This window comes from Polyodon spathula, chromosome 28 (assembly GCF_017654505.1).
Source record: "Polyodon spathula isolate WHYD16114869_AA chromosome 28, ASM1765450v1, whole genome shotgun sequence".
NCBI lineage: Eukaryota > Metazoa > Chordata > Actinopteri > Acipenseriformes > Polyodontidae > Polyodon > Polyodon spathula.
In genome coordinates, this window is record NC_054561.1 from 4628477 (window position 1) to 4653437 (window position 24961).

The 24961-nt window shown below is 39.6% G+C and overlaps 1 protein-coding gene across 1 annotated transcript in view; it reads left to right on the plus strand.

The window, feature by feature from the left end:
• LOC121301950 (sodium channel protein type 4 subunit alpha B-like) overlaps positions 1 to 24961 on the plus strand; it is a 57411-nt gene extending 32450 nt beyond the window's left edge. The window contains exons 10-26 of the mRNA XM_041231687.1: positions 139 to 339; positions 1064 to 1258; positions 4969 to 5092; positions 5980 to 6218; positions 6653 to 6826; positions 7185 to 7541; positions 13793 to 14233; positions 15151 to 15271; positions 17018 to 17172; positions 17453 to 17626; positions 17759 to 17881; positions 18312 to 18596; positions 19888 to 19941; positions 20175 to 20312; positions 20623 to 20727; positions 21783 to 22053; positions 22800 to 24961. Coding sequence (XP_041087621.1) covers positions 139 to 339; positions 1064 to 1258; positions 4969 to 5092; positions 5980 to 6218; positions 6653 to 6826; positions 7185 to 7541; positions 13793 to 14233; positions 15151 to 15271; positions 17018 to 17172; positions 17453 to 17626; positions 17759 to 17881; positions 18312 to 18596; positions 19888 to 19941; positions 20175 to 20312; positions 20623 to 20727; positions 21783 to 22053; positions 22800 to 23983 — 4341 coding nt within the window. The 3' untranslated portion in view covers positions 23984 to 24961. The remainder of the gene's footprint in view (positions 1 to 138; positions 340 to 1063; positions 1259 to 4968; positions 5093 to 5979; positions 6219 to 6652; positions 6827 to 7184; positions 7542 to 13792; positions 14234 to 15150; positions 15272 to 17017; positions 17173 to 17452; positions 17627 to 17758; positions 17882 to 18311; positions 18597 to 19887; positions 19942 to 20174; positions 20313 to 20622; positions 20728 to 21782; positions 22054 to 22799) is intronic.

The following is a 24961-nucleotide window of genomic DNA, read 5'->3' on the forward strand; positions in this document are numbered from 1 at the left end:
GCTGCTGGTATGGAGTGATGCATTGCTACTGGTATGGAGCTTTGCATTGCTTCTGTTTAGTTTTATTACAGGTTTTTTTTTTTCCGATTGCCATTATTAAGTGTTTAAAGGTAACATGATTTGTGTTTCATTGTCCAGACGCTACGTGCAGCTGGTAAAACCTACATGATATTCTTTGTGGTGATCATCTTCATGGGTTCATTCTACCTCATCAATCTGATCCTGGCTGTGGTTGCCATGGCCTATGCAGAGCAGAATGAAGCCACACTAGCAGAGGCGCAGGAAAAAGAAGAGGAGTTTCAGCAGATCTTAGAACAGCTGAAAAAGCAGGAGGCACAGGTTGGTTGGTTTTGTTGTGTATCCATAACTTTAAGCCCGCTATCATAAGATCCTTAGCAATACTAAAATAAACAATTCCAGTGAGGTTTCTTTATCAATGTTTTTAATGATCTTGACTTCACTGAAATGTTGCTCTACAGTCATTTACTGCACCTGCTGTTCTTTTCAGTTTACATCTGTTACAACTGTTGCTGGCTGAGAGATTAAAACCTTGCTAATGCTTTATTTCCTTGACATAAGAGACTAGTAAGAATCGAATCATTTACTTTATCAAACACAGCAACTGAAACCTCTGACAATAAAGCACTGAATCAAAAAAGCAATTTCTGTGTGTGTTCTATTTTTTTCTGTATGTTTTTGCTGTGCTTATATTTTGCATTTATTACACTTTGCCAAACTCATCTGTGCTTTACCACATTGCCACTGCCAAAAAAAATTTGTGTTAATAGGATAACTTGTGCTGATTTAGGTAGTCTGAATAGGAAATGATTTACTACACTTTGCTCTGCTTTTACGAATCATTATCAATGGAAACTTGTATAAAGCTTCAGAGAGATTTGTTTTAATGTTGAACTATTGTATTCTATCCTGCATACAACTATACAATTAGGGGAACTCTCAGATTGTCACATGTATAAATCCATGTTGTCTGACCAGTGCAATCTCATCTGCCTCGACTATTCCTGGTATCAAGTTTAATCAATTAAACTTTTTTTTTCTTCAGATGCATGGTCCTGCAGATGCACATGACAGTCAAGAATCACTTGCCAGTAATAAAGTTAGGAAACAAGGTGGAGGTTCAGAGCATGAATTTGCTGACGATGAACACAGCCTTGGAGACGATGGAGACAAGATCAAAGACTGCAATGGAAGAGTCATGCCAAGAATTGTCATTGACAGGGTCTCTACAGATGAAGAAGTAAGATTCTCTGTGCCCTTGAATCTGTGTTAGTAAGTAGTTATGAACGTTCAACTACTATTAATCTGCAACTCCATGCAAAGCACCATATACTGCAGAGGTTGGCTATGTGCGGGGGTTCTGGCAGTTAATGAAGAGGCATGGGGCTTTCTCTCTTTGATCTCTCTTATTCAACACTGTCAACTAAACTCTCTATTGGCACGCAACATTCCTTTTCATAGACGTTAACTCCGCCTATTCATCATCCATGGGTCCATCTGGATCCACTCGCATTTACAACAGACACACACATACACAGAAAAATGACAGGCAGGCAGGCAGGCAGGCAGGCTGCTCAAGGCAAGAGGGAGACTGAGGGAAACTCAATCACACGCAGCAGCACATAAAACAGGCAACACCGTTAACATTATGGGAACAGAGCTTTCATCCTACGCTGACATCACGTGTCCCTGGGTGGTGTGTGTGTATGTACAAGTACCTTCCATCAGCCACTGGAAGACAAGCTGTAGATCGAGGTCCTGTTCCTGTTGCGCCCTCCAATCTTTGGCTGGAACTGTGGAGATCTGCCCACACCTCTCATTCTGGACAAAGGCTCCCATCTCATCCTGGCTCTTTGCCTGCGGCATCTCTCTCATGCTGCTCCCTCCTCTCACTGTAGCAGCAGTCTTCTAATAGACAGGGGTGGTGGGATAGCATATCCTTGGTTGTGAGTTGGTTGTCTGCTCTGTGTTAGATGGTGAAGTCATACTCCTGCAGCTGCTCCAACCAGTGGGCGATTTGACATTCAGGCTCCTTAAAACTAATTAGCCACTGGAGGGAAGCATGGTCAGTCCACAGCATGAAGTGCCTTCAGAACAGGTATGGCCGAAACTGCTTAAGGGCAGCTACAACAATGAGCATCTCCTGGCAAGTGATGCAGTACCTGCACTCCGGTTTGCTGAAGGTGCAGCTGAAGTAGGATATAACGCTCTCTCCCCCGGCCATCTGCTGGGACACCATGGCATCTAGACCCTGGTCGCTGGCATCAGTGTCCAGGAAGAAGGACAGCTCGGTTGCAGAAGGCAACAGGATGGGGGCTCAGCTAAGTGCATCCTTCAGCGAGCTGAAGGCGTTCTCGCAGGGCTCTGTCCATACAAATGTCTGGGGTTTGTGGAAAAGCTGGTGGAGGGGAGCGGCGATGCTGGCAAACTATAGGATGAAATGGCAGTAGTAGGAGGCGAGTCCTAAGAAAGCGTGCAACTGTCAATGGTGAGTCGGGGTTGGCCACCGCTAAACTGACTCAGTCTTCTCAGGAACACTCCTGATCCCGTTCTTAACCACATGGTGACCCAGGAATGTAACCTCCCTCTGCATCAGCCTGGACTTGCCGGGGTGCAGCTTGAGTCCGGTGGTCCTGAGTCACTATAGCACCCACCGCAGGTTAGCTAGGGTGGCATTGAATATGGCAGTGTGGACCAGCAGGTTGTCCAAGTACACAAGGCAGTGTTGGGGTGGGGGGATGCCCATCAGTACCTGTTTCATCAGTCTCTTGAAGGTGAAGGGCGCGTTGCACTGTCCGACAGGGAAGACTTTGAACTGCCAGTGTCCTCTTTGTGTGGAGAAAGCTGTTTTGGGGCGGGGTTCAGGGAATAGCTCAACCTGCCAGTAGCTGCTGCGGAGATCCAGGGAGCTGAACCTTGCAGAACCAGTCACCAAGTCCAGCAACTCATCTTTGCGCGGCAGGGGGTAAGAATCCTTTGTGGTGTCGTTGTGGCGCCAGTAGTCTACACAAAAGCGCCACTCTCCATTCTTCTTTAGTACAAGCACCACGGTGGAGGCCCAGAGACTGTCAGAAGGCTCGATGATGTCTGCCTCTTACATCTGTGCAATGTTTCTGTCCACCACTCCTTGCCGGGCGGGGGGCAGTCGGTGCGTTACACCAGGTAAGGGTTTCAGGTCTCCTTAGGGTGGGTCGGTGAAGCTGTCCTGGAACTCGACCAGCAGTGTCCACAGTGCCCTGGGCAAAGCTCGTCGCAGCTATTGCACCAGACTGTTTCTACTGCCGACCAGAAACTGCCGTCTGCCGTCCCGGTCTGGGTTGCTGGGGACGGTAAGGTGGCAGGTGGTGATCAGGCGCAGGGGAAGGGCTGTCGGGCATGGTTGAGGGACCATCTTCAACTGCATCGGGGTTGGGCGGACTCTTGCTCTCCGGCTCGTCCCTGCCTGCTACAACACGTCCGGTTGGACAATGGTGATCGACGACTCGGTGTCAATCAGGGCAGTGCAGAGGACTCCCTCTGTGTGGACCTAGGTGTGCAGGAAAGGGCTCCTAGCTTCTCTTCCGGTGCTCTACTCTAGCTCAACTCTGGTAGGCGCATCTCAGTTCCACACTTTGAGTGGGGTTCCAATCTTACGGCCCGCTGCTTCTCCGAAGGCGTCCGGATGTGGGGTGGGTCTTTTCACACTATCCAAGTGGGAACTCCAAACTATCTCATTATTATTACCAACGTCTTTTCTTTTTTTAAATTTAGTTATCGCCAATGTTTTTTTTTTTTTTTTTTTTTTTGTCTTTTACCCGTTTTCTCCTGGATTTGGAATGCCCAATTGTTATTTGTATCCCGGTTCTCCGCTGCAACCCCCTGGTGACTCGGGAAACGGAGGCAGAAACACATGTCCTCCCGCCAATCCATCATTTTTTTCACTGTGGATCCACAGCGAGGCCACCAGATCTATAGTGCCACAGGTGGCGCTTGTGCGCGGTCAACCTTGGATTCCCCTGCCAACCTAAGCCCAAAGCCTGGATTCGAACCTGCAATCTCCAGGCTATAGGGCGCATCCTGCACTCCATGCAGAGTGTCTTTACTGGATGTACCACTCGGAAGCCCGATTCTGTCATTGCTGATGGATCAAAATTTATTTACTGATATCTCATATTCATTTGAAGATATCTGCAAATGATTTACAGATATCTCTAAATATTTCAAGTTATCTTAAAATGCAGTTTGAGATATCTCTAAATAATAAATTGGCTTGCCATAGAGGGACGAAACTTTGAGGGAGAAGTTCAAGTGCACCCATCTTTCCTTTGTCCAGTGTCAGTATTGTTTGATAAGGACGAAGGCTACGATTTTGTCACAGAGGTCATGGAAATCGTGAAAATTGTGAATTGTAAATGGATGTAAAAACACATTTGATTAGGCACTTTCTTTATTTCCTTTAGAAATGCATTATGTCCTGCACTGAAAAACAACTGTTTGAAGTATGGATGATGAAATATTCTCGACCATGAGGATCTTTCATCCAATCAGAGCGCACATTTCGCCTGCTGTGTTCCACAACACATCCAGATAGAAGGTTGGACATGAATAGAAGAAAACAAATGAACTAGTAGCTTTCATTCTCTGTTTGTGTACTTCTGCTCCTGACGATATTCCCCTCATACACACTTTTGTATTCCTATAACCCAATAAAAAGCACTGGACACTGTAAAATGTTAATTGCTATTATACATTAGTAAAATGTATAATAGCCTAATAGCGAGTGAGTCCAGGTTGAAACGCTCCAGATTGCGCCTCCCCTCCAGAAGTTTGGTAATATCCATTGCTTAGGTTTCAGATCAGTAAACTTCAAGGACAGTCCATTTATGCAAACAGAACAAAAAACAAACATACTGGATTACTCAATACAAATGAAATCCTTCTCCTCTTATTTTGTCCTGTTTGTTTTCCTAGTCTTTTGCTGAAGAGGAAGGGAGCAAGAAGTCAGGATCCCAACAGAATACGGCCTATTTAGATGAGCCGGGTCTTCAAAAAAGAACAGCCAGTGCTTTAAGCGTCCTCACCAATGCTTTGGAAGGTACTTCATTATATATTCTTGGGCATATTAGAAAACGATCTTCTCTATTTGCTCTTTATGTGTTCCAATAAATTAACACCTTTTCATTTGTATTGGTGGCTTAAAATTACTTTTTGTCAAAAACTTTGGAGAACTTAAAAGTTACTTAGCCATGACACAAGGCTGATTTAAGAACCGTTCTGGTTACAATGTGTGGAAAATACTAGACTGTGTGACACAGATGACATTTCGTAGAATATTAGCACGCATATTTACAATAGCATAGGGTGTTGAGCCAGGAGCATTAATGCTTGTATCCAGCCTTCTTTGTTTCGAGGGGGGAGGGGGGTGGTTGTGCGGTTCACATTTCTTATTGCTTCTCTCGCAAGCAGACATCCACATTAAGCCGTACATTTCTGATCTGTACTGTTTCTCTCCTTAGTGGTTAATTGTTGTAATATGATATTTCCAGTAAATTGTGTGTAGTGTACACAGTATGCCAAGTATTTTACATTGCATCTGAATGTAAGCAAATGCATTCAATCAAATTAAAATATTGTGCACCCATTTACCTCTGATGAAAATCCATTGGTTCTTTAGAATAGCGCTTGGTGTTTCTTCCTAGTACCTGATCACATCCTGATTTACTGCAATGGTTTAACAGCTGCCAGGCCTGTTGCACACTAAGTGATAAGACACCATTTGAGAATTAGTTCTAATACAAAGAAATTTGATAACCTTGTTTTCTTTATTAGGTCACGTTTTTGTAAATATATAAAATTAATCTAAGTAACATTCCTGTTTTTTGTTTTTTTTCCTACACAATTAAAGTAATTGGTAAGTGTGTTCTTTCAATGAATACAATGTTAAACCAAATGTACACTAGCTGTATGTAAATATATTTACAGAGATAGAAGAGGCTCAGCAGAAATGCCCCCCCTGGTGGTACAAATTTGCCAATACATTCCTGATTTGGGATTGCTGCCCTCTGTGGATCAAATTCAAGGGATTGGTGAAGTTTGTGGTGCTGGACCCCTTTGTGGATCTCGGTATCACAATCTGTATTGTGCTCAACACTCTATTCATGGCTATGGAACACTACCCCATGAGTCTTGATTTTGAGAACGTGCTCGTCGTGGGAAACCTGGTAAGAAAGTGTTTAGTAGACAGTATTTTATAAAAGTCTGTTGCACTATTTCTGCAGTTAATACTTTTGTTAAATGATTAAGCTATTTAATGTTGAAATCAAGTTTATTAAATACACTGTTTTCTAGCTACAAGGGAAAATGTAAGATTGACATACAGTGCAGGCTTCTGTTAAAAAGACTGGTCTGATATTCCACAGAACCGTTACTTGTGCTAAGGAGCATCTTTACCATTGCTCATCAAAATTGGATTAACAGTTGTATATTAATATGTGTGACAAGCACCTCTATAATAACAAAAAGCTTATATTATAATTCTGGAATACAATCTCACTCTTGCTAGTTATTACTGTATTAATTAATCTCTAGTCAATATATGGTTTTGACTTGCCTTGTCCTACGTAGAATACTATACATTGAATGATTTGTTTTCTAGGTATTTACTGGAATCTTTGCTGCTGAAATGGTGTTCAAACTCATTGCCCTGGATCCCTACTATTACTTTCAGACTGGTTGGAACATCTTTGACAGTATCATTGTCACTCTGAGCTTGGTAGAGTTGGGGCTTGCAAACGTTGAGGGTCTCTCAGTGCTGCGGTCATTCCGTTTAGTAAGTTAAATAGTAAAACCTCTCAAGTGAACTTTTCTGTGGTACTCTATTTTACAATATTAAAAAAATAGCTGACGACAATGTATATGTTGAAACTGACAAAATCCACACGCTTTCTGCGCGTAAACTGCCTAGTCACATATTTATCAAGATCTTTAAGCTAAAGTTCAATTTGCAACTTAAAAAAATTAAATAAAATCAAATGTAAAAGATCTGTCCCAGTTCTGAGGAATTAAATGAAGTTTTGGTAGTGATGAAAATAACATGAACCTAATTGCTTTCTATTACTGTTGTCATGTTTTACGTAACCATTTTACTTAAAACAGGCACTAACTCTATCCCTTTCTGTCCCCCACAGCTTCGTGTTTTCAAGCTTGCAAAATCCTGGCCCACCCTGAACATGCTCATTAAGATCATTGGCAACTCTGTGGGGGCTCTGGGCAACCTGACCTTGGTATTGGCGATTATCGTTTTCATCTTCGCTGTGGTAGGAATGCAGCTTTTTGGAAAATCCTACAAAGAATGTGTCTGCAAGATCAGCCTAGATTGTGAACTGCCTCGCTGGCACATGCATGATTTTTTCCATGCCTTCTTGATTATATTCCGAGTCTTGTGCGGGGAGTGGATTGAGACCATGTGGGACTGCATGGAGGCTGCAGGACTGGGAATCTGCCTGGTAGTCTTCATGATGGTCATGGTGATTGGGAACTTGGTGGTGAGTACCCTGTCTGATATCATATTTCCCATTTCCATATCTCATCATTGCTCATTGCTCTGTTGCTTATTTCAGTTCATATAGTGAATAAGCACAGTTATCTCCGAGGTATAGCCTATAGTAAAACAACACTTTGAGTGGACAAGAAGGCCCACGACTACTACTCCTACTGTACTGTAAATTAGTTAATTGCCTCTTAGCAGCTTCAATTAATTACATTAGAATCTGCTTGGAGTAAAAACCTGGACTGGATTAGTTCTCGAGGGCCAGAGTTGAGTACCACTGCTGTACAGGGATGATTTTTCTTCTTTGTTTTATTTTGCACTCTGTATCAAGAAGAATTTATCCCATAAAAAAAAATATTTGCAAGTGATATATATTAGAAGTGCTCTATTTAAGTAATTAGGTTGGTTTCATCAATCCATACTTTGCCTGGCATAAACCACAGTTGGTTTTCTGTATACCTGTGCACGTAAACTGCCTAGTCACATGTTTGATGGGGTAACCCTCGCCCCTGGGTGTAATTGGGTTGTATTCAGGTTGTTTCGTATAGTTTGGGTTATGTGGCATGGGTGAATTAAAATGTACGGTGGTATGTGGGCACGAGAATAATTACTTCACATACAGACTGTTGTGGCCAGATTGAATGATTAGCATTCAAGTCCCAGGCCAGCTACTTAAACTCAGCACAGATGTCTCACTCGGAGTTGGGTGTTCAATGTGGAGGAATGGGAGAGAGTCTAGAGTAAGATGCTTGGTTTATTTAGTGTTTTGTCTGTCTGTTTTGGCCGCTGTGTTTTTAAAAGTGTTTTGTTTTATGTTCAAACCTTTTATTTATTATTAAACCTATGCACCAGCACCGTTTACTCACAGTACTCGTCACCACAAAGCCATCTCTGTTACAATACCATTTTACATAAACAGGGAGTCCACCTGCAATTCATCAAAAATATATTTTTGCAATCCAGGGGGACTTTAAAAAAATAGCTGTGGCTGATACCAACATGACATATCTTGATCAAATTAACCCTAAGTCAAGCAGACAAATGTTTCAGCTTGTGCCTTTTAATGCCATCATACAGTAACATTCTTCAAGGGATAACCACAATGTCTGTCTACTTAGTTTTACCTCAGTATTTATGATTGAGTGTTTGAAGGTCTGGATTAAATGAAAATAGAAGAACTGAGCAGTCAAGATGCCTTGTCTCTGGATGGTTTGAATTGGTTTTGAACAGGTCATACTGGCTGCATGGATTGTAGGAAGGTCCGTTTATTTGACTTATCTGCTACTGATTTTATTGTACTTTATAACCGCTCCAATCTGTAAAGTGATACTCTGTAATGTAATAGTAATAATAATAATAATAATAATAATAATAATAATAATAATAATAATAATAATAATAGCAACTCAGACAGTGTGTTCAGCCCTATCAGCGTGTGAAATGTTGTAGGTCTTGAGGATCATCTGGTTCAGTAGGTCCAAGAAGGCATTAGTTCTCCCTTTTTATAAAATGCAACAGCTGCAGAGAGGACATTGTTTGATGTGTTGCTCCAAACTTGCCAGGAAAGTTGTTTTCGTCACCAGCACATCAATATAATTTAAATGCCTTATATGGTATTGGGGGTCTGTGCCCTGGCTGTTGTTTTGAAGAAAGTGATTATGATTGATAACCACTGTATTGACTGAGCAGCTATGTAAGCTGGTTTGTATAGCTAGTGTAGACTATTTTATCTTTTCCACTTCTCGCAGACACCTGTAAGTTTGAGGCTACTTTGGAGGATCAGTTTACTTTAGAGAATTTTACAGCACTCGGCAATACATCTGAATCACAGCAATGACCTTTCCAAGGGTATCCTGCGATTACCCCAAAATAATCCCTTTGACAGCCTGTCCTGAATTTTTGAACAAATAATACACAATTCTGTGGTCAGTCAAACTGGCTACTAGTTAACAAGCATGGGAAGTACATGCAAGGGGATGAAAATAACTGAAAACACATATATCAGCCTGACATCGCTCCTAATATTTCAGAAGAGGATGTGTATGCAAGCTAGCTGTTGGAGGATAATTATAAAGCTTCATATTCATTGTGGTAACCAAACAGTTCTTCACTATTAATGACACAGACTGTATTTCCTGTTGGGTTATACATAGAGAGAAGAGGAAATACCCCTCTCTATGAAGTAACAAAGTCCCTCTGGAAATCCTGTGCCAAAATCAACAGTAAAAGCAGCTCTGTGTGTTAATTCCCATCTCCTGGAACCAAGAGACAAACACCAATAGCTGTGTGTATAAAGAATAGAACATCTAAGAATTATAATCCAGAAACATATACAAATTGACAGGACATGCAAGCAAATGTGAAAGTTTTACCTAAGGGACAGTGCATACCACTTTCACTTTCCTTAGCTGTGTTGCTTAGGATCTGTGCTTTTTATATTTACACACCAGTTGATAGCAATTAATATTTGTATTATTTTTAGCATATTTAACATATTTAAACAGTGATCTGGACGAGTTATAGATCTGGCTTCAAGGGCACGTGGCTTTACATGCTGCTTGCTTCTACAGACAAAACTCTGTTGTATGGCTTGTGAATAGGACTACATGCATACATGAATATATTCACCCAGTAATCAAGTTCATCGTGCCAGTCAGTCAGAGGTAATAATTACTTTTAAGGATGAAGTTGACTGTTGTGTGGATGTATTTAATGACTTACAGGTGACCACCGTGATAAGCCCCAATAGTCCAAGCGTAATTTATGGTCAGTAGCTTATTGTGAAGTTGAAAATGAGCGATCAACAGACACAGTATTCAGCAGCAGGACAGGCAGAGGCAATGAAAAGTAAAACTGCACTGCTTACCTTTTATTTTTAACATGTATTCCTTGTCTGATGTAGATTTTTTTAAAAAAAATGCATATACAATAAAAGTCCTGTCGTGCAATGACATTTCTTTTTGTTTTGCTAACTCGAGAACTATTGATTGATGAGACGTAGCCTCAATTTCCTTCCTTGTCGGCTTTGCCACCCTGCAGAGCAGGCTCCGTGGATCGGGGTGACTATGTGATCATAGGCGCTATGTGAGTACAATCAATAGCACACGTCCTGTAAACCTGACCTCTGTGGGAAATTTTATACAATTCCCTATGAGTTTTAGCAGGGCTTTTCCTTGTGTGAATTGCAGTTTATTAAATAGGTTGCAGTTAAAGCTGAATGACATAGTTTAAAATATGTAGTTAATACTCTAAAGCAGGAGTGCCAAACATACATTATAAAATTGCACCGATGTACTGTATCATTTTAGAATTATTTAAAACAACCCGCTTCTTTAATTTAACACGCGTATTCAACATATGCATTGTGCATTGTATGAGTGACATTCCCATTAAGCCAATCACAGCTCACAGAGGTGTCACGACAGAAGCCATAAGAAGGTACATTTCAAAGTGTACTGTTTATAATTTTGCATTTTCACAGCTTGTCACATTTCAAAGTGTACTGTTTATAATTTTGCATTTTCACAGCTTGTCACTATCACTTGTCAATATTTACAAATATTAGCGAAAGAGAAATAAATACAATACATGCATTATTTTGTATATGGGTTATGACATAAGCAGAAATGATTTATCATTTGTGGTGCGATTTATTTTTAGGTGCAATTATATTTGTGTTTAAAATGTATTAATAATAGTTTATAATACAACATATGGTCTATTATTTAATAATAAGTGTTAATAACTTTAATTCTCAGTTTACAAAGACGTGGCAAACTCTCACTAGAGTTGGCTTTTTAAATTTGTAATCGCCACAGATTTTCTTCATACAAATAATACAGCAAAAGAGTAATAAATACGTGTATAATTTGTATGTGTTGACATATTGTATCAGAAACCATTATGCTTTTGTCTTGCGATTTATTTTGATGTGCAATTATATACTGCGGTCAAGCTATCAGACAGTTTTGAAATGCCGGTCAGCTACTAAACTTGCATAGATAGTTTCCCTGTTTCAAGCAGTGAAATTCTTCACTCCAAGAGATTTAGAACTGCACTAGAATAGAACGAGTTGTCATTAAGTCCAGATAGTGGCGGGTAAACTGTACCTAACCATACCCTAACACTAATTTACCGTAGCCGTAACCTTGTACTGTTATATTCTGAAAATCGTTTTCTGTGTTTTTCTCTCACTGATCCTGGATCAATACTCTGGGGATCAATCTGTCTGTACCGAATGTAGTTCCTCGTTTAACACTAGAACCACCGGGTTTATGCTACCACCTAGAACCGCCAGCAGGAGTCATTTTGACGGGTACATTTTAAACAGCTTCGATATGAAAATGAAACGCAAACTATCAGATACAACTCAAAAGATTTATTTATGCACATCATGTCTAACATTTGCATAGCAGAAACACTGTATTTAAATTAAAAAACAAACATAAAAGACTTTATTTTCTGAGTTTGCGCATATAATGCACGACGTAAAAAAAAGAAAAACTATAATAAAATAAACATTAAAAAAAAAAAAAAAAAAAAAATATATATATATATATATATATATATATATATATATATATATATATATATATACGTGTGTGTGTGTGTGTGTGTGTGTGTGTGTGTGTGTGTGTGTGTGTGTGTGTGTAAACAGGTGTAAACTACTATATGTGCATACAAAATTATAAAAATGAAGTAATTATTTACAAAAATAACATAAAAGGCTTTTTTTTCACATTAGCCTACTGCAGTGGTTTTCAAACTTTTAAGGCCCCCTACCCCCTTCCAAAAAATCTAGTCTCGGATAGGGTCATAATATACAGATAGGGTCACAATTTATAAAAGCAATATATTGAAAATAGCTTTCTTTCCGTGTGTGAATTCACGCACGCTTTTTCTGCAGCTTTACAGACCCTTATTTAGGGCCACCGCTGAATCATAAAACCTGACTTGGAATGAAAAAAGTCAGCATACTCAGAACCTATAACCATGATCTCTGTCTAAATGTGGAAATAGGAAACAGCAGTAATATTAATTACTAAACTGAATATAGTTTTAGCACTGAAGATAGCTGTCTCGAAATGGACGGCAGACAATATTTCGTAATCAATATGTATCATGTAAGTTTAATAAGCAACATTTATCAAGTATAATCGTATTTACCTAGTAGCTCACCCATACTTCTCTATGAAGTCCCACACTCATGCATTTTATGTTAAACTGCTTGTGAAGAAATGTGTTGACTAGTCATACATAGTCTTATGTACTATTCTAAATTGAATCCCCCTGCCTTGTCTACAGTTTATCTCAATTTCCTCTGCCTCCTCTCCTGTACCAGCACCCCTGTATTGCATCACATGAGATAGGAACATTTGACTTTGATTAAGAACCATGCAATACAAAGAGTAAGGCAACTGCAATGCAACTACAATATGAGGATTGCTATGTGTTATCCTGTAGCAAAAATACTACAATGTTGGCTTCAATATGACAAGATGTATTGGGATTTTCAATTAACAGTATACGTTTTTGTAATAAGGTTCTATGACAAACATGGCTTTGTAATGTAAATGGGCCATTGCATAATGGTTATTCCATTCAGTCATTAATAACAAACAAAGGATTGACTTCTATTATCTACTGGGATTGACCAATTGCCATGAAAATCTTGGGCTGGCTATTCCTGTGATATTGATGAAATCTTTAAAACAATGTCCCTAATAATAAATAAAATAAACTTTATTTTTATATAGAACCTTTCATACTGGATCACCATCACAAAGCGCGTTACAAGATACGAGACTAGGGTGTGTGAGCTATGCATCAGCTGCAGAGTCACTTACAACAACTTCTCACCCGAAAGATGGAACACAAGGAGGTTAAGTGACTTGCTCAGGGTCACAAAATGAGTCAGGGGCTGAGCTGGGATTTGAACAGGGGACCTCCTGCTTACAAGCCTGATTCTTTCACCACTGGACCACACAGCCTCCAGAATGCAGTAGGATGGTTGGGGCCTGCCCTATTGTGGGTGTCATTTAGATTGAAAAGCATTTAGAGTATTGTAGAACCACTGAGTATTATTGTCCCACATTGTCCAGTAATCACTATTAAAAAGTAAAATTCTTACAATAGCAAACCCAGTGTTTGTAGAAAATACTGTAGTTTTTTTGTAAATTGTTTAAAAGTTTGTGTGACAGAAATTGCATTGCTTTGTAAAACATACCTGTATGATCTTGTTTGCAGGTCCTGAATCTCTTTTTAGCCTTGCTGCTTAGCTCTTTCAGTGGTGACAACCTCGCCGGAGGTGACGATGATGGTGAAATGAATAACCTACAGATTGCCATTGGCAGGATTACCAGGGGTATTGACTTTGTGAAAAGCACAGCTCTAGGGCTCATTCAGAGAATGCTGGGCAGGAAACCAGAGGAGAAAGAGGACGATCTGAAGAATGAAAACTTTGTGCTCAACCACATGGGCTCGGAAGAAGACCCCAAGTCAGATTTTAAGTGCGTGGATGCCGTGTCGGGGAATGACACGCAGGTAGTGGAAGAAGTAGGCCCCACAGGATTTCTGGTGAATCCTGACTTGACCGTTAGCGTCCCAATCGCTCCTGGAGAATCTGATTTTGAAAATCAAGATGAAGACGATGTTAACTCAGACTATGAGATTGAAGAAACAAAACAAGTAAGAATATTCATAATATTATTTATAATATCTGTGACTTAAAGACCCTCATGAATCCCAGGCTTTTTTTACTGATGTCTGTTAGTAGTATAATTTTTATTAAAAATCAAAGAAAAAGATAAAAGGACAAATTATTATATACAATACAATACTTTTATTTTTTCAGTCCTGGGATTGCCTGTCCAATCCCCACCCATCTTAAGGTGGAACATCTGCTGTGAATTTATACCAAATGGAAAACTACTTTGAGTTGAGCTGTTAGAATCAGCTGGTGTCAGTATCAAATGAACCACAAACCATCCTGAGAAATCACGTGTATGTGTGTCTAAATCCATAATTTAATATGTAGTGCAGAAGAGAAAACAACATCTGTGTTTTGAAGAGTCTGTTTATGCAGACCACACTACCATCAATCACTCAGGACACTAACATACTGTACCTGTATCCCATTTTAGCATGTCTCGAACGCAGAATGTGTTAGTAACTAAAATATAGTGTTGATTACCAACAGAAGTCATATATCAGAACAAATTATAATACATGCATATGTGTACTTTTAAAAATAAAAAGCTTGGTTGTGCAGAAGGCTAATCCATTAGCTTTAAATTCCTTTCATGCCTAGCGGCCTGGTCTTGAAACCTGATCCTGGCACAAGTGGATGAGTGTTCAAGACTACAGAGGATATTAGTCCACATTACAAAACCACCATGGGATGTGGCCTAATTAAAAGATTCAGGATTTGGATTTATACATGTCACATATACCTTATTTCAAGTACTTTTTATGTTAGCTCAAATCAGGCATTTTTAGTTTTAGGGGCTGTACAGTATATACAGAATAATGGCGCTATTACTGATGAAAGATGGCATTACTGATGCCTTCTAAAATTCATCACCTGAAATGCTGTTCCCTTACAGCAGAAGAGCGGGGATGGAGACTCTTGCAGCACAGTGGATTACAAAACTCGTGATGCTGAAATGGAGCTAGTTATGGAGGAGACCCCTGAGACTGATCAACCAGAAGCATGTTTCACAGAAGGTACGGTGCCATCTTCAGAGGAGGACCCTACTGCAACAGACACTCAGTAGTCTAAGATTGTTGTTTTTATTGTATTGTCTAAGAAGTACTGCCTTAAAGAGTAAGTAGCGGGGTTCTGACAAAATATAATGTTACATGTCTCCACATGCTGCTACCACTGTTTAAATAATGCACATGTAATTTTTCTTTTCATTGTTCTTTTCAAAGCTCTTTTCAAAATGTTCGCTCTAGTGTTTAGCCCACATTGTCAAACAGGTAACACAACAATAATGATCCATAATGTGGTACTAAAGAGAAAGGCCGAGTCACTTGTTATGTTATTTATTTTATTTTTTTTAAGATTCCTCCAGTGATTTAGAGTAGTGATTTTGGAGAAGCTATGATAATGAAATTGGATACCTGAGATTAAGGATTTTATGGAAGCTGGAGAAAGATGAAGAATGTCTTGTGCGTCGACGATGAATGCTGCTATCCAGTTTTCATTAATGGGGTAGGGGATATTCGGTGCTAGGTACAGAATGAAGAGAATGACGACCAACCTGTAGCGTAGGAGGACCTGGCACATGGAGAGAGGGCTGATGACATGTATTCTCTTGCAGATGAGAGTAGATTGGAGAGCGATGGGTTTGGTTGAATATGAGATGGTGGAACTGAGGAACCTTTTGATGTCTAGACAGATGAGATGCTGACCATCCTACGTGTTAGTTAACTCTTTGCAGTCCATTTATTCAGCACTTGTCAGGCATGTCAGCGGCAATTTATTTTCACACGCGCTGTTTAATTTACACAAGCTGTTTAATTTTTGTTTTTTAGAGTAAAACAGGTTTAAAAGGCACTGTATGGCAAAAGGACCTCAGTACTGCATCTCCAGCCAAGCCCCACCATCACTGTATTTTCCACATACCTCTTTATAGACGTTCTATAACATCTCAAAAAGCTCTGCAGATGTCTATGACATTCTTTGACCACTGGATGCGGAAGCAGCTTTCTCCTTTGTGTCCGTGTTATCTCTGTGGTGCATGGGGCTATCTGTATTGCTCAGATACTCCCCTTTTTTTTGGCCCCTTTTTTTCGGCTTTTTTCAGAGAAAAAAACGACTAAAGATCGGACTGGAAAGGGGTAATTGTAATGTCGGACCTGGTCCGACATAGGACCGCAAGGGGTTAATACAGGATAGATCAGCGGTTTGCTACTATTGTGTCTGCTTGGAATGGAAAAGATGAACTCACATTCAGAGATTTGGGTTTCACAACTCCAGTCATAATCAAGCACGGGTCCATAGTGCCAGGGCAGCAGATCTGGGTGGAGGTCTGCATTAGAAGTAGATGGTCCATCAGAGAAATGAATGAGATATTTTGAGGAGAATCTGACAGGGAGGTTTCCTGCATCGTATGCAAAAAAGCAAACGCAAGAGAAGGAACATCGATTGTGACGTGACGATCTCAACCCCCAGTGCACTAAAGTGGAAATACTGAAACACCTTTGAAACAGACTTTAAAGGTGTACATGTAAAAAGTTGTCTGGATGTTAACAACGAAAAGAAAATGAACATGTACGCTATTTAAACAGTTGTAGCATCACATGGGGACGGGTAACGCTGTATTTTTTTCAGAACCCTGCTACTTCCTCTTTAATTGCAGTGGTTTTGCTAGGAATACAGAGGTTTGCATTTCTGCACATGCTGTGGATTATTAGGGTCCTTAGAAATGTTTAAAATAACAAAGTTTCTGTCTTTACACTGTGTAGGCTGCATCCAGCAATGTCCGTGTCTGACTTTTGACATCACACAAGGCAAAGGAAAAATTTGGTGGACATTAAGAAGGGCCTGCTTTACAATTGTGGAGCACAACTGGTTTGAAACCTTCATCGTCTTTATGATTTTGCTGAGTAGCGGTGCGCTGGTATGATTTATTTGTCTCAAAGGGTCAGCAATCTGACATACTGGACACACACATCTTTTCTGTTAAATATGTCAACATAATTTTTTCAATGCTTTTTATATCTGCTGTCTTACCATCATGACCACAATTCACATTTAGCTTTTACAGAGTGCATGAAAGATGTATTAATCAGTGATCTGAGGGACAACCCATATGCTTAGAAGGGTGTGCTAAATAGTGTATGTTTTAAAAATGTTGTCCATTCCATTCCCTATTTCCTCTTCCTTTATTTCGTTTCCAGGCATTTGAAGATATATATATTGAACAGAGAAAGGTGATAAAGACCTTGTTGGAATATGCAGATAACGTGTTCACATATGTATTTGTTATTGAAATGCTTTTAAAGTGGACTGCCTATGGTTACAAGACATACTTCACGAATGCTTGGTGCTGGCTCGATTTTCTCATTGTGGATGTAAGTATTTTTAGATGCCAATAAAACCAGCATTACTTAAAGGTTTAAAATATTGTAAAGCTGGCATTTCTTACTCCAACATGTTGCTCATTCTGTGTATGACTATAATATCAGAATCACTCTTCCTTACAGGTTTCTTTGATCAGTTTAGCAGCAAACTTTCTGGGATATTCTGAACTAGGACCCATTAAATCCCTACGGACACTGAGAGCTTTGAGACCCTTGAGAGCATTGTCACGGTTTGAGGGGATGAGGGTAAATACACCATCAATTAACTGAAATACACAGCGATAACAGACAGTGGTGGTCATGAGCATAATGCTTGACTTGCCAGTTATTCTTAATATTCAGTATGCCAGTCTCCCTTGCCATTTTACAAAGAGTTTGAGAATTAAATCGCTGTCAACATAAAAATGTACATATTCATCCAACTACTAACTATACATTGCTATTGCAAAGGTTCTAATATTAAGAAGTACATTTAAGTACTCTGACATGCACCTTAATTGTTTGTTGCTGATAGTTGTAACATTGGAAGCTTGGTATTTATAATTTAGAGTTAGAAATTTATACTGTGTTTTGTCTCTCTTACTTCCATTAAATTAATGGAACTGAACCCTTCAGGTTCTTAAACAAAAATGATGTTATTTAGAGTCCTGATTTGTTGAATCTTCTAACTGTGCAGGTTGTGGTGAACGCCTTGCTTGGTGCCATCCCATCAATCATGAACGTCCTGCTGGTTTGTCTCATCTTCTGGCTCATCTTCAGTATCATGGGAGTCAACATGTTTGCTGGGAAGTTCTTCAAATGCGTTAATGTCACTTCGGGAGAAATGTTCGATACCTCGGTGGTCAACAACAAGACTCAATGTCTGGAGTTAATAGAACAAAATTTCACCGAAGTTCGCTGGATGAACGTGAAGGTTAACTTTGACAATGTGGGGATGGGATACCTTTCATTACTGCAAGTGGTAAGTAGTGAGGAATGATGCCTGGTTTAAAACAAAGTAGTGTATTTTTTTGTTGAGTGTGTATTTGTTCGCGGACCACCTGAATTATTTTTTTTTTTTCTAGGTGGACCACACAATAAACAATATAGTTAAGCACATGCAAACCACTATAATATTATTATATACTATTTTTTTCTTTGAAAATAATTGGTTCTTTTTTTAGCTGTCATTTTAACATTTCAGCCTGTCGAAGTGCTTCAAATTTCTCTAATTGGTTAAATGTAGGGTCAAGACGTAACAGCAATCCAGCTGTCATGTGGTTCCTAGATTTTTTGTTCCCCTCAGCACGTGCAAGTTATTAGTCTGCTAGTAATGCAATCAATCCTTATTGTTAAAGGCACCTGCAAGACAGGTGGTTTGGGATTTTTCAGCTGGGTGTTAACAGGCAATTAGCCAAGCATCCTGTCTGCCTGAAAAGGCCTGAGGAGAACCCTGAGCTTTGTTATGGTAGCCTCCGTGCTGGTCTCAATCGCACCGTAAACAGTACTGACATAAACCGCAATGATAGCCTGTTAGTGACTAAGCGACTAGTGTATTAGCTTCTCCAGGGCAGTGCTAGTAATGCATGGATAGTGAAATCTGTGCCTCCTTTTCTGTAACTTGTCATTATCAACAAAAATACCCGACTGGCATTTTTTAAATGCTTGGTCACTAACAAGGCTAACATTGCGGGTTATGTCAGCTCTGTTTACGAGTGGTCAAGACCAGCACGGAGGCTGTATCTGGAGATGGATCAAGATTTTCTGCACATGGTGGATATAGTTTATTGTCCCACGTAGTTCAATAGCTATGCCACTGAGGCGGACCACAGATTGAGAACTGCTGATATAGCGAGTAATCGTATAAATACAAACCAGAAGCCATATGTAACAGGGCGAGATGACGGCAAGAAGCCATAGGTTTTATTTGGCAGCGTGGATGAGAAGCCCCATCCACATTAAAATACCTTGCATGAATGTGTGACTGTCAGCTAGTCATTATTGAATTAGCTGGCAGTCACACATAATAAATCTACCTGTGCAGACTATGGCCAAGGGGTAATGAGAGAATTAATAGCCAGTTAACCCCTAGGCTATGATATAAAAGACCTGCAGCTTTGGCTGCAAGAGGTGGGAGTACAGAGGAGAGCCTACCTGTCACACTCTATTACTAGGCCACTGTCTTCTAATGCCCCCCCCCCCCCCCCCCCCCCCCCCCACTGCAATATTGACCACTAGTGCTCATATCACATCTTCTTATTTATTTTTTTTAGGCAACCTTCAAGGGCTGGATGGACATCATGTATGCTGCAGTTGACTCCAGGAGGGTAAATAATCAGAGAAAACCTTTTACAGGGATTATTTATTGAAATATATCAAGGGATTTTAATATGTGTGTCACAGAGGGTCTCCTTCACATAGTGTAATGTTGAAAGTATTTATGTGCTACGCATAGCTGCAAATGAAGAGTTTGTGGCAATTTACAGAAAACATGGCAATGCTAATATATCATTGTTGCAATGTGGAAAAGCATAGAACACCCGTCTTTTTTTCTCTCTAGATTGAGGAACAACCATCTTATGAAATCAACCTCTACATGTACATGTACTTTGTCATTTTCATCATATTTGGAGCCTTCTTTACTCTCAACCTCTTTATTGGTGTCATCATTGACAACTTCAATCAGCAAAAGAAAAAGATAAGTACCAGCACAACTCACAATAACTGCTGTTGGTATTTAAAAGCAGATAAAAATACAGTATTGAAAATACAAACAGGTCTCAAAGCTAATGTTTATTGGCTCCATTTTATATCTGTGTAGGAATATAATTGATTATTTAATATCCATGCTTGTATACAGTACAATGAAATGTAACTGTAAATGTAAATGTTGATCCATATATAGTTATCAGATTTAATCACCAATAGATACAGGCTAGATTGTCAATGTATTGGTCTTTATTATCAGGTTTCTCCATCATAATAATTTGTCTTTTGTTTTACTATACTTTGGAGGGAAGGACATCTTCATGACAGAAGAGCAGAAGAAGTACTACAATGCCATGAAAAAGCTTGGCTCGAAGAAACCACAAAAGCCTATTCCGAGACCACAGGTACGAACAATACAGCCTACTGTATCACAGCTAGGGGCAGATTTGACTAAGAATTAGAGATGCACCAGTTATGATTTTTTGGGACACTTCCGATTATCGATATTCCATATGAATAATTGTCAGATACCGATTCCATTACTTGAAATTGTAATTTGACTCTTTAAACTGAAACTAAACTTTGAACAGATTGTACTTGTTGTGTGCATTTTGATAGATTATATACAGTGAACACTGGTAAATCAAAAGCATGTGACAGGTTTACTGAGCTTAATATACATTCACTGATGGGTAGCATTACTAATTAGTGGTATTCAGAGGTCACATTATTAATATTGCAATTCCATTCAACATTTCCAACATGAAATACAGCGTATGAAACATACTTTCATAACTCATAAACATGACTGATAGTTTGCAACAACAAAAAAGGTACAAACGAGATTGCACTTCCTTCTGGGAGCCACCCTACAATAGCGTGCGCTGAGCAGTACTGCTCAATGAGGAGAGCGGCAGGATAGCAATTTGTACAGAGAGCATGGACTGGAGGTGAAAACTGTGGGTCTGAGCCCCATGCTAAAGTATGGCACCACGGAACTGAGATGGAGCTTTGGAATTTGGAATGAATTGGAATTTTTGTTTTAAAGTATCTCCAGACAGCATGTTTATTACACCACAGATTGGCTAGAGTGTTGCTGTGTCAATGAAAATAATAATAACTATAGTGAAACACAGATTACAGATCATGGTATTTTATTAATCATTTGCACTGATTCCGATTTTGATTCAATGACCTAACAATGCAAAGCCAGCATTTCACAAAATTGTGCTTTAATAATCAGAGGTCTATTACTCAGCGATTGTGTAAAGTTCTGAGTTGATTAAAGGGGTTACATACACGTTCTTATGCTTTACTTCTTGATTGTCAGCGTTAACTCAACATTTTCTGAGCATTTTATTCACTGTACAGAATGGCCAGATAACTTTGCACACGGTTTCTTATAAAGCGTAAGTGAACATTACATTGAAATCTCTCTTCTTTTTCAAAACAAACACAGAATAAAGTCCAAGGAGTGGTGTTTGATTTCATCTCCAAACAAGCGTTTGACATCTTCATCATGGTCCTTATTTGCCTCAACATGGTGACCATGATGGTTGAAACGGATGACCAGAGTAAAGAGAAAGAAGACGTCCTCTATTATATCAACCTGGTCTTCATTGTGGTTTTCACTGCAGAGTGTGTCCTCAAAATGTTTGCGCTGAGGCATTACTTTTTCACAATGGGGTGGAATATTTTTGATTTTGTTGTGGTCATTCTTTCTATTGTTGGTAAGTAGACAATGCAAGTGTAATTGTCACATGGAGTTAATTTCATAAACTTTGGTGCTGGATTGGCGGTGTTGGAGACTGATGAAGTAATCTTGTTGACTACAAATTATGAATAGGATAAGTAGCCTTGTGAATTTGAACATCCACACTTTAGAAGCAGTTTTGTCTCCTTTTTGGCCAGTGACAAATGTGCCAATTGTGTCATTTCCCTGTGATCTTAAATATTATTTTATTATATATTATTTTAAATAAAGAAAAAAATAAGAACAAAACTCAAACCAAGATAATTATTTTTCCCCACAGGCAGATTATTATTATTATTATTTATTATTATTATTAGTAGTAGTAGTAGTAGTCATAGTAGTAGTGGTCATAGTATTAGTATTATTAGTATTATTGGTATTATTCATTTCTTAACAGACACCCTTACCCAGGGCAACTTACAATTGTTACAAAATATCACAGTACAAAGTATTGCATTATAAAGTATCACATTACAAGTTATCTCATTAATATTGTTTGACGTGGGTTACATTTTAATTTTAATTTTATTTTTTTTCTATTGGTTTGAAGAAAAAATAAAGATATACAGAAAACTAAGCATTTGAAATCAAACCAAGCAATTATTATTAGCAATTATAGGTCCCCGTCTTCAGCACCTTTCTAAACCTCTCCGCAAGCTTTGTGTGTGCGTTTTTCTGAACTGAACAGAGCAAGGTTTTAATAGATGTTATTTTATCTTCCAGGTATTATGCTGGCAGACATCATAGAAAAGTACTTTGTCTCACCAACTCTTTTCAGAGTTATCAGACTGGCAAGAATTGGTCGCGTTTTACGTCTCATTCGAGGGGCCAAGGGAATCCGAACGCTGCTGTTCGCCTTGATGATGTCACTTCCTGCGTTGTTCAATATCGGGCTGCTTCTCTTCCTGGTTATGTTCATATATTCTATATTCGCAATGTCGAACTTCGCTTACGTAAAACATGAGTCAGGCATCGATGACATATTTAACTTTGAGACGTTTGGAAACAGTATAATCTGTTTGTTCCAAATCACCACTTCAGCCGGCTGGGACGGTCTCCTCAACCCTATCTTAAACAGCGGTCCTCCAGATTGTGACCCCACTATTGACCACCCTGGGTCCGATGTAAAGGGGAACTGTGGCAATCCGGGCATGGGCATGATGTTCTTCACCAGCTATATCATCGTTACCTTCCTGGTTGTTGTCAACATGTACATCGCCATCATCCTGGAAAACTTCAACGTGGCCACGGAGGAAAGCGGCGATCCTCTTTGTGAGGACGACTTTGAGATGTTTTACGAGACATGGGAGAAATTTGACCCCGACGCCACCCAGTTCATTGAATACAGCAAGCTCTCCGACTTCTGCGACACGCTCCTAGATCCGCTCAAGATACCAAAGCCGAACAAAATCAAACTCATATGCATGGACCTACCCATGGTAACCGGGGACAAAATTCACTGCCTGGATATCCTGTTTGCTCTAACTAAAGAGGTGCTCGGAGACTCAGGAGACATGGATGCTCTGAAGGAATCCATGGAGGAGAAATTCATGGCTGCCAACCCATCCAAGGTCTCCTATGAGCCTATCACCACGACCCTTAAGAGAAAGCATGAGGAACTTGCTGCAGTCATCATACAACGAGCCTACAGGAGGCACATGCTAAAGCGTTCTGTGAAGCCAGTGTCTTACATACATCAGCAAAACAGCAAGGACGACAAAAAGGAGGAGGCTCCAGAAAAAGGGGGTTCGATTGCAGAACAGATGTGTGAAAACTATGGGAAAACAGAGGCCAGTCTTCCTCACGTGGTAGTGGAGGTCACAGATGAAGTCGTTCCACTTCATGACCCACAAACCACTGCTTCCCCCACTACTTCAGGAGGAAGCAAACAGGAATCTGTTGTATAATGTACAGAGCAGAAATACCTTCCTCTTCATGTAGTATCTGTGTAGAATGCCATCCTGCTAAGACTGCTGGTTCCTCACAGCGTAGAACTCTGTGCCTGCAGTGCTAGTAAATTAGTCTGGAAAAAACCCTGGAGCTCGCCACTTTACAAAAAACATTAACTTGGGTAGGGCATGTTGCACATAGAACAAAATCTTTTGGGGCACAGAGTAGAATGTTAAGATGCTTAATTTGAGGCTGTAAGTGTGTAGTGTTTTTACGAGGGGGCATAAGAGTACCAGGCTATTATGGATTCCCCACTCCAATTCACCAGACACCATCAGCATTGTGTGGCTGTAGAATGCTCTTACTGTTTCTAAAACACTGTTTCTAGAGCTCCCCTAGACGTGGAAGATCTCCAAAAGAGGGAGGTATACTGGAAAGAGAAAGTAGTATTATATAGAAATTATTTTATAGTAAATACATTTAGAAAACTGTATGTATCTAGTAATAGCTGTATTTGTCTATGTAAGCAAAGCAATGCATTTAAAGAAATGTTTCTGTGTAAAGAGCAGGGACATGCATAACATTTGGATTTCAGGGTCATTGTTGCAGTTATAACATTAATTTGTGCAAAGTTAATGTATTCATCAAAGAACCATTGTTCACTATTTCCGGAAACCAAGCTGACAATGCACAATTCACATTAACAATGCAACGAACAGGAACATGGGTAGTTTGATAGAAATATGCACTAAATATGCCTTAATCAAACATACAATCCTTTATCAAAATTTAAGTTAAGTTACCCAATTAGGTTACCAAACCAGAAATAAACAGCTCAGACATCAGACAGCAATAATGCTAAGGGCAAATTTGGAGTAAATAGCTTTGAGAATGTAGCCCTGAATGTTGTGTGGTAAATGTACATGCAGGACAGGGGAGAGGGGAGAGGGGGTGAGAACGAAAGATCTTGTTACTAAGTGTATTCAATTATTGAA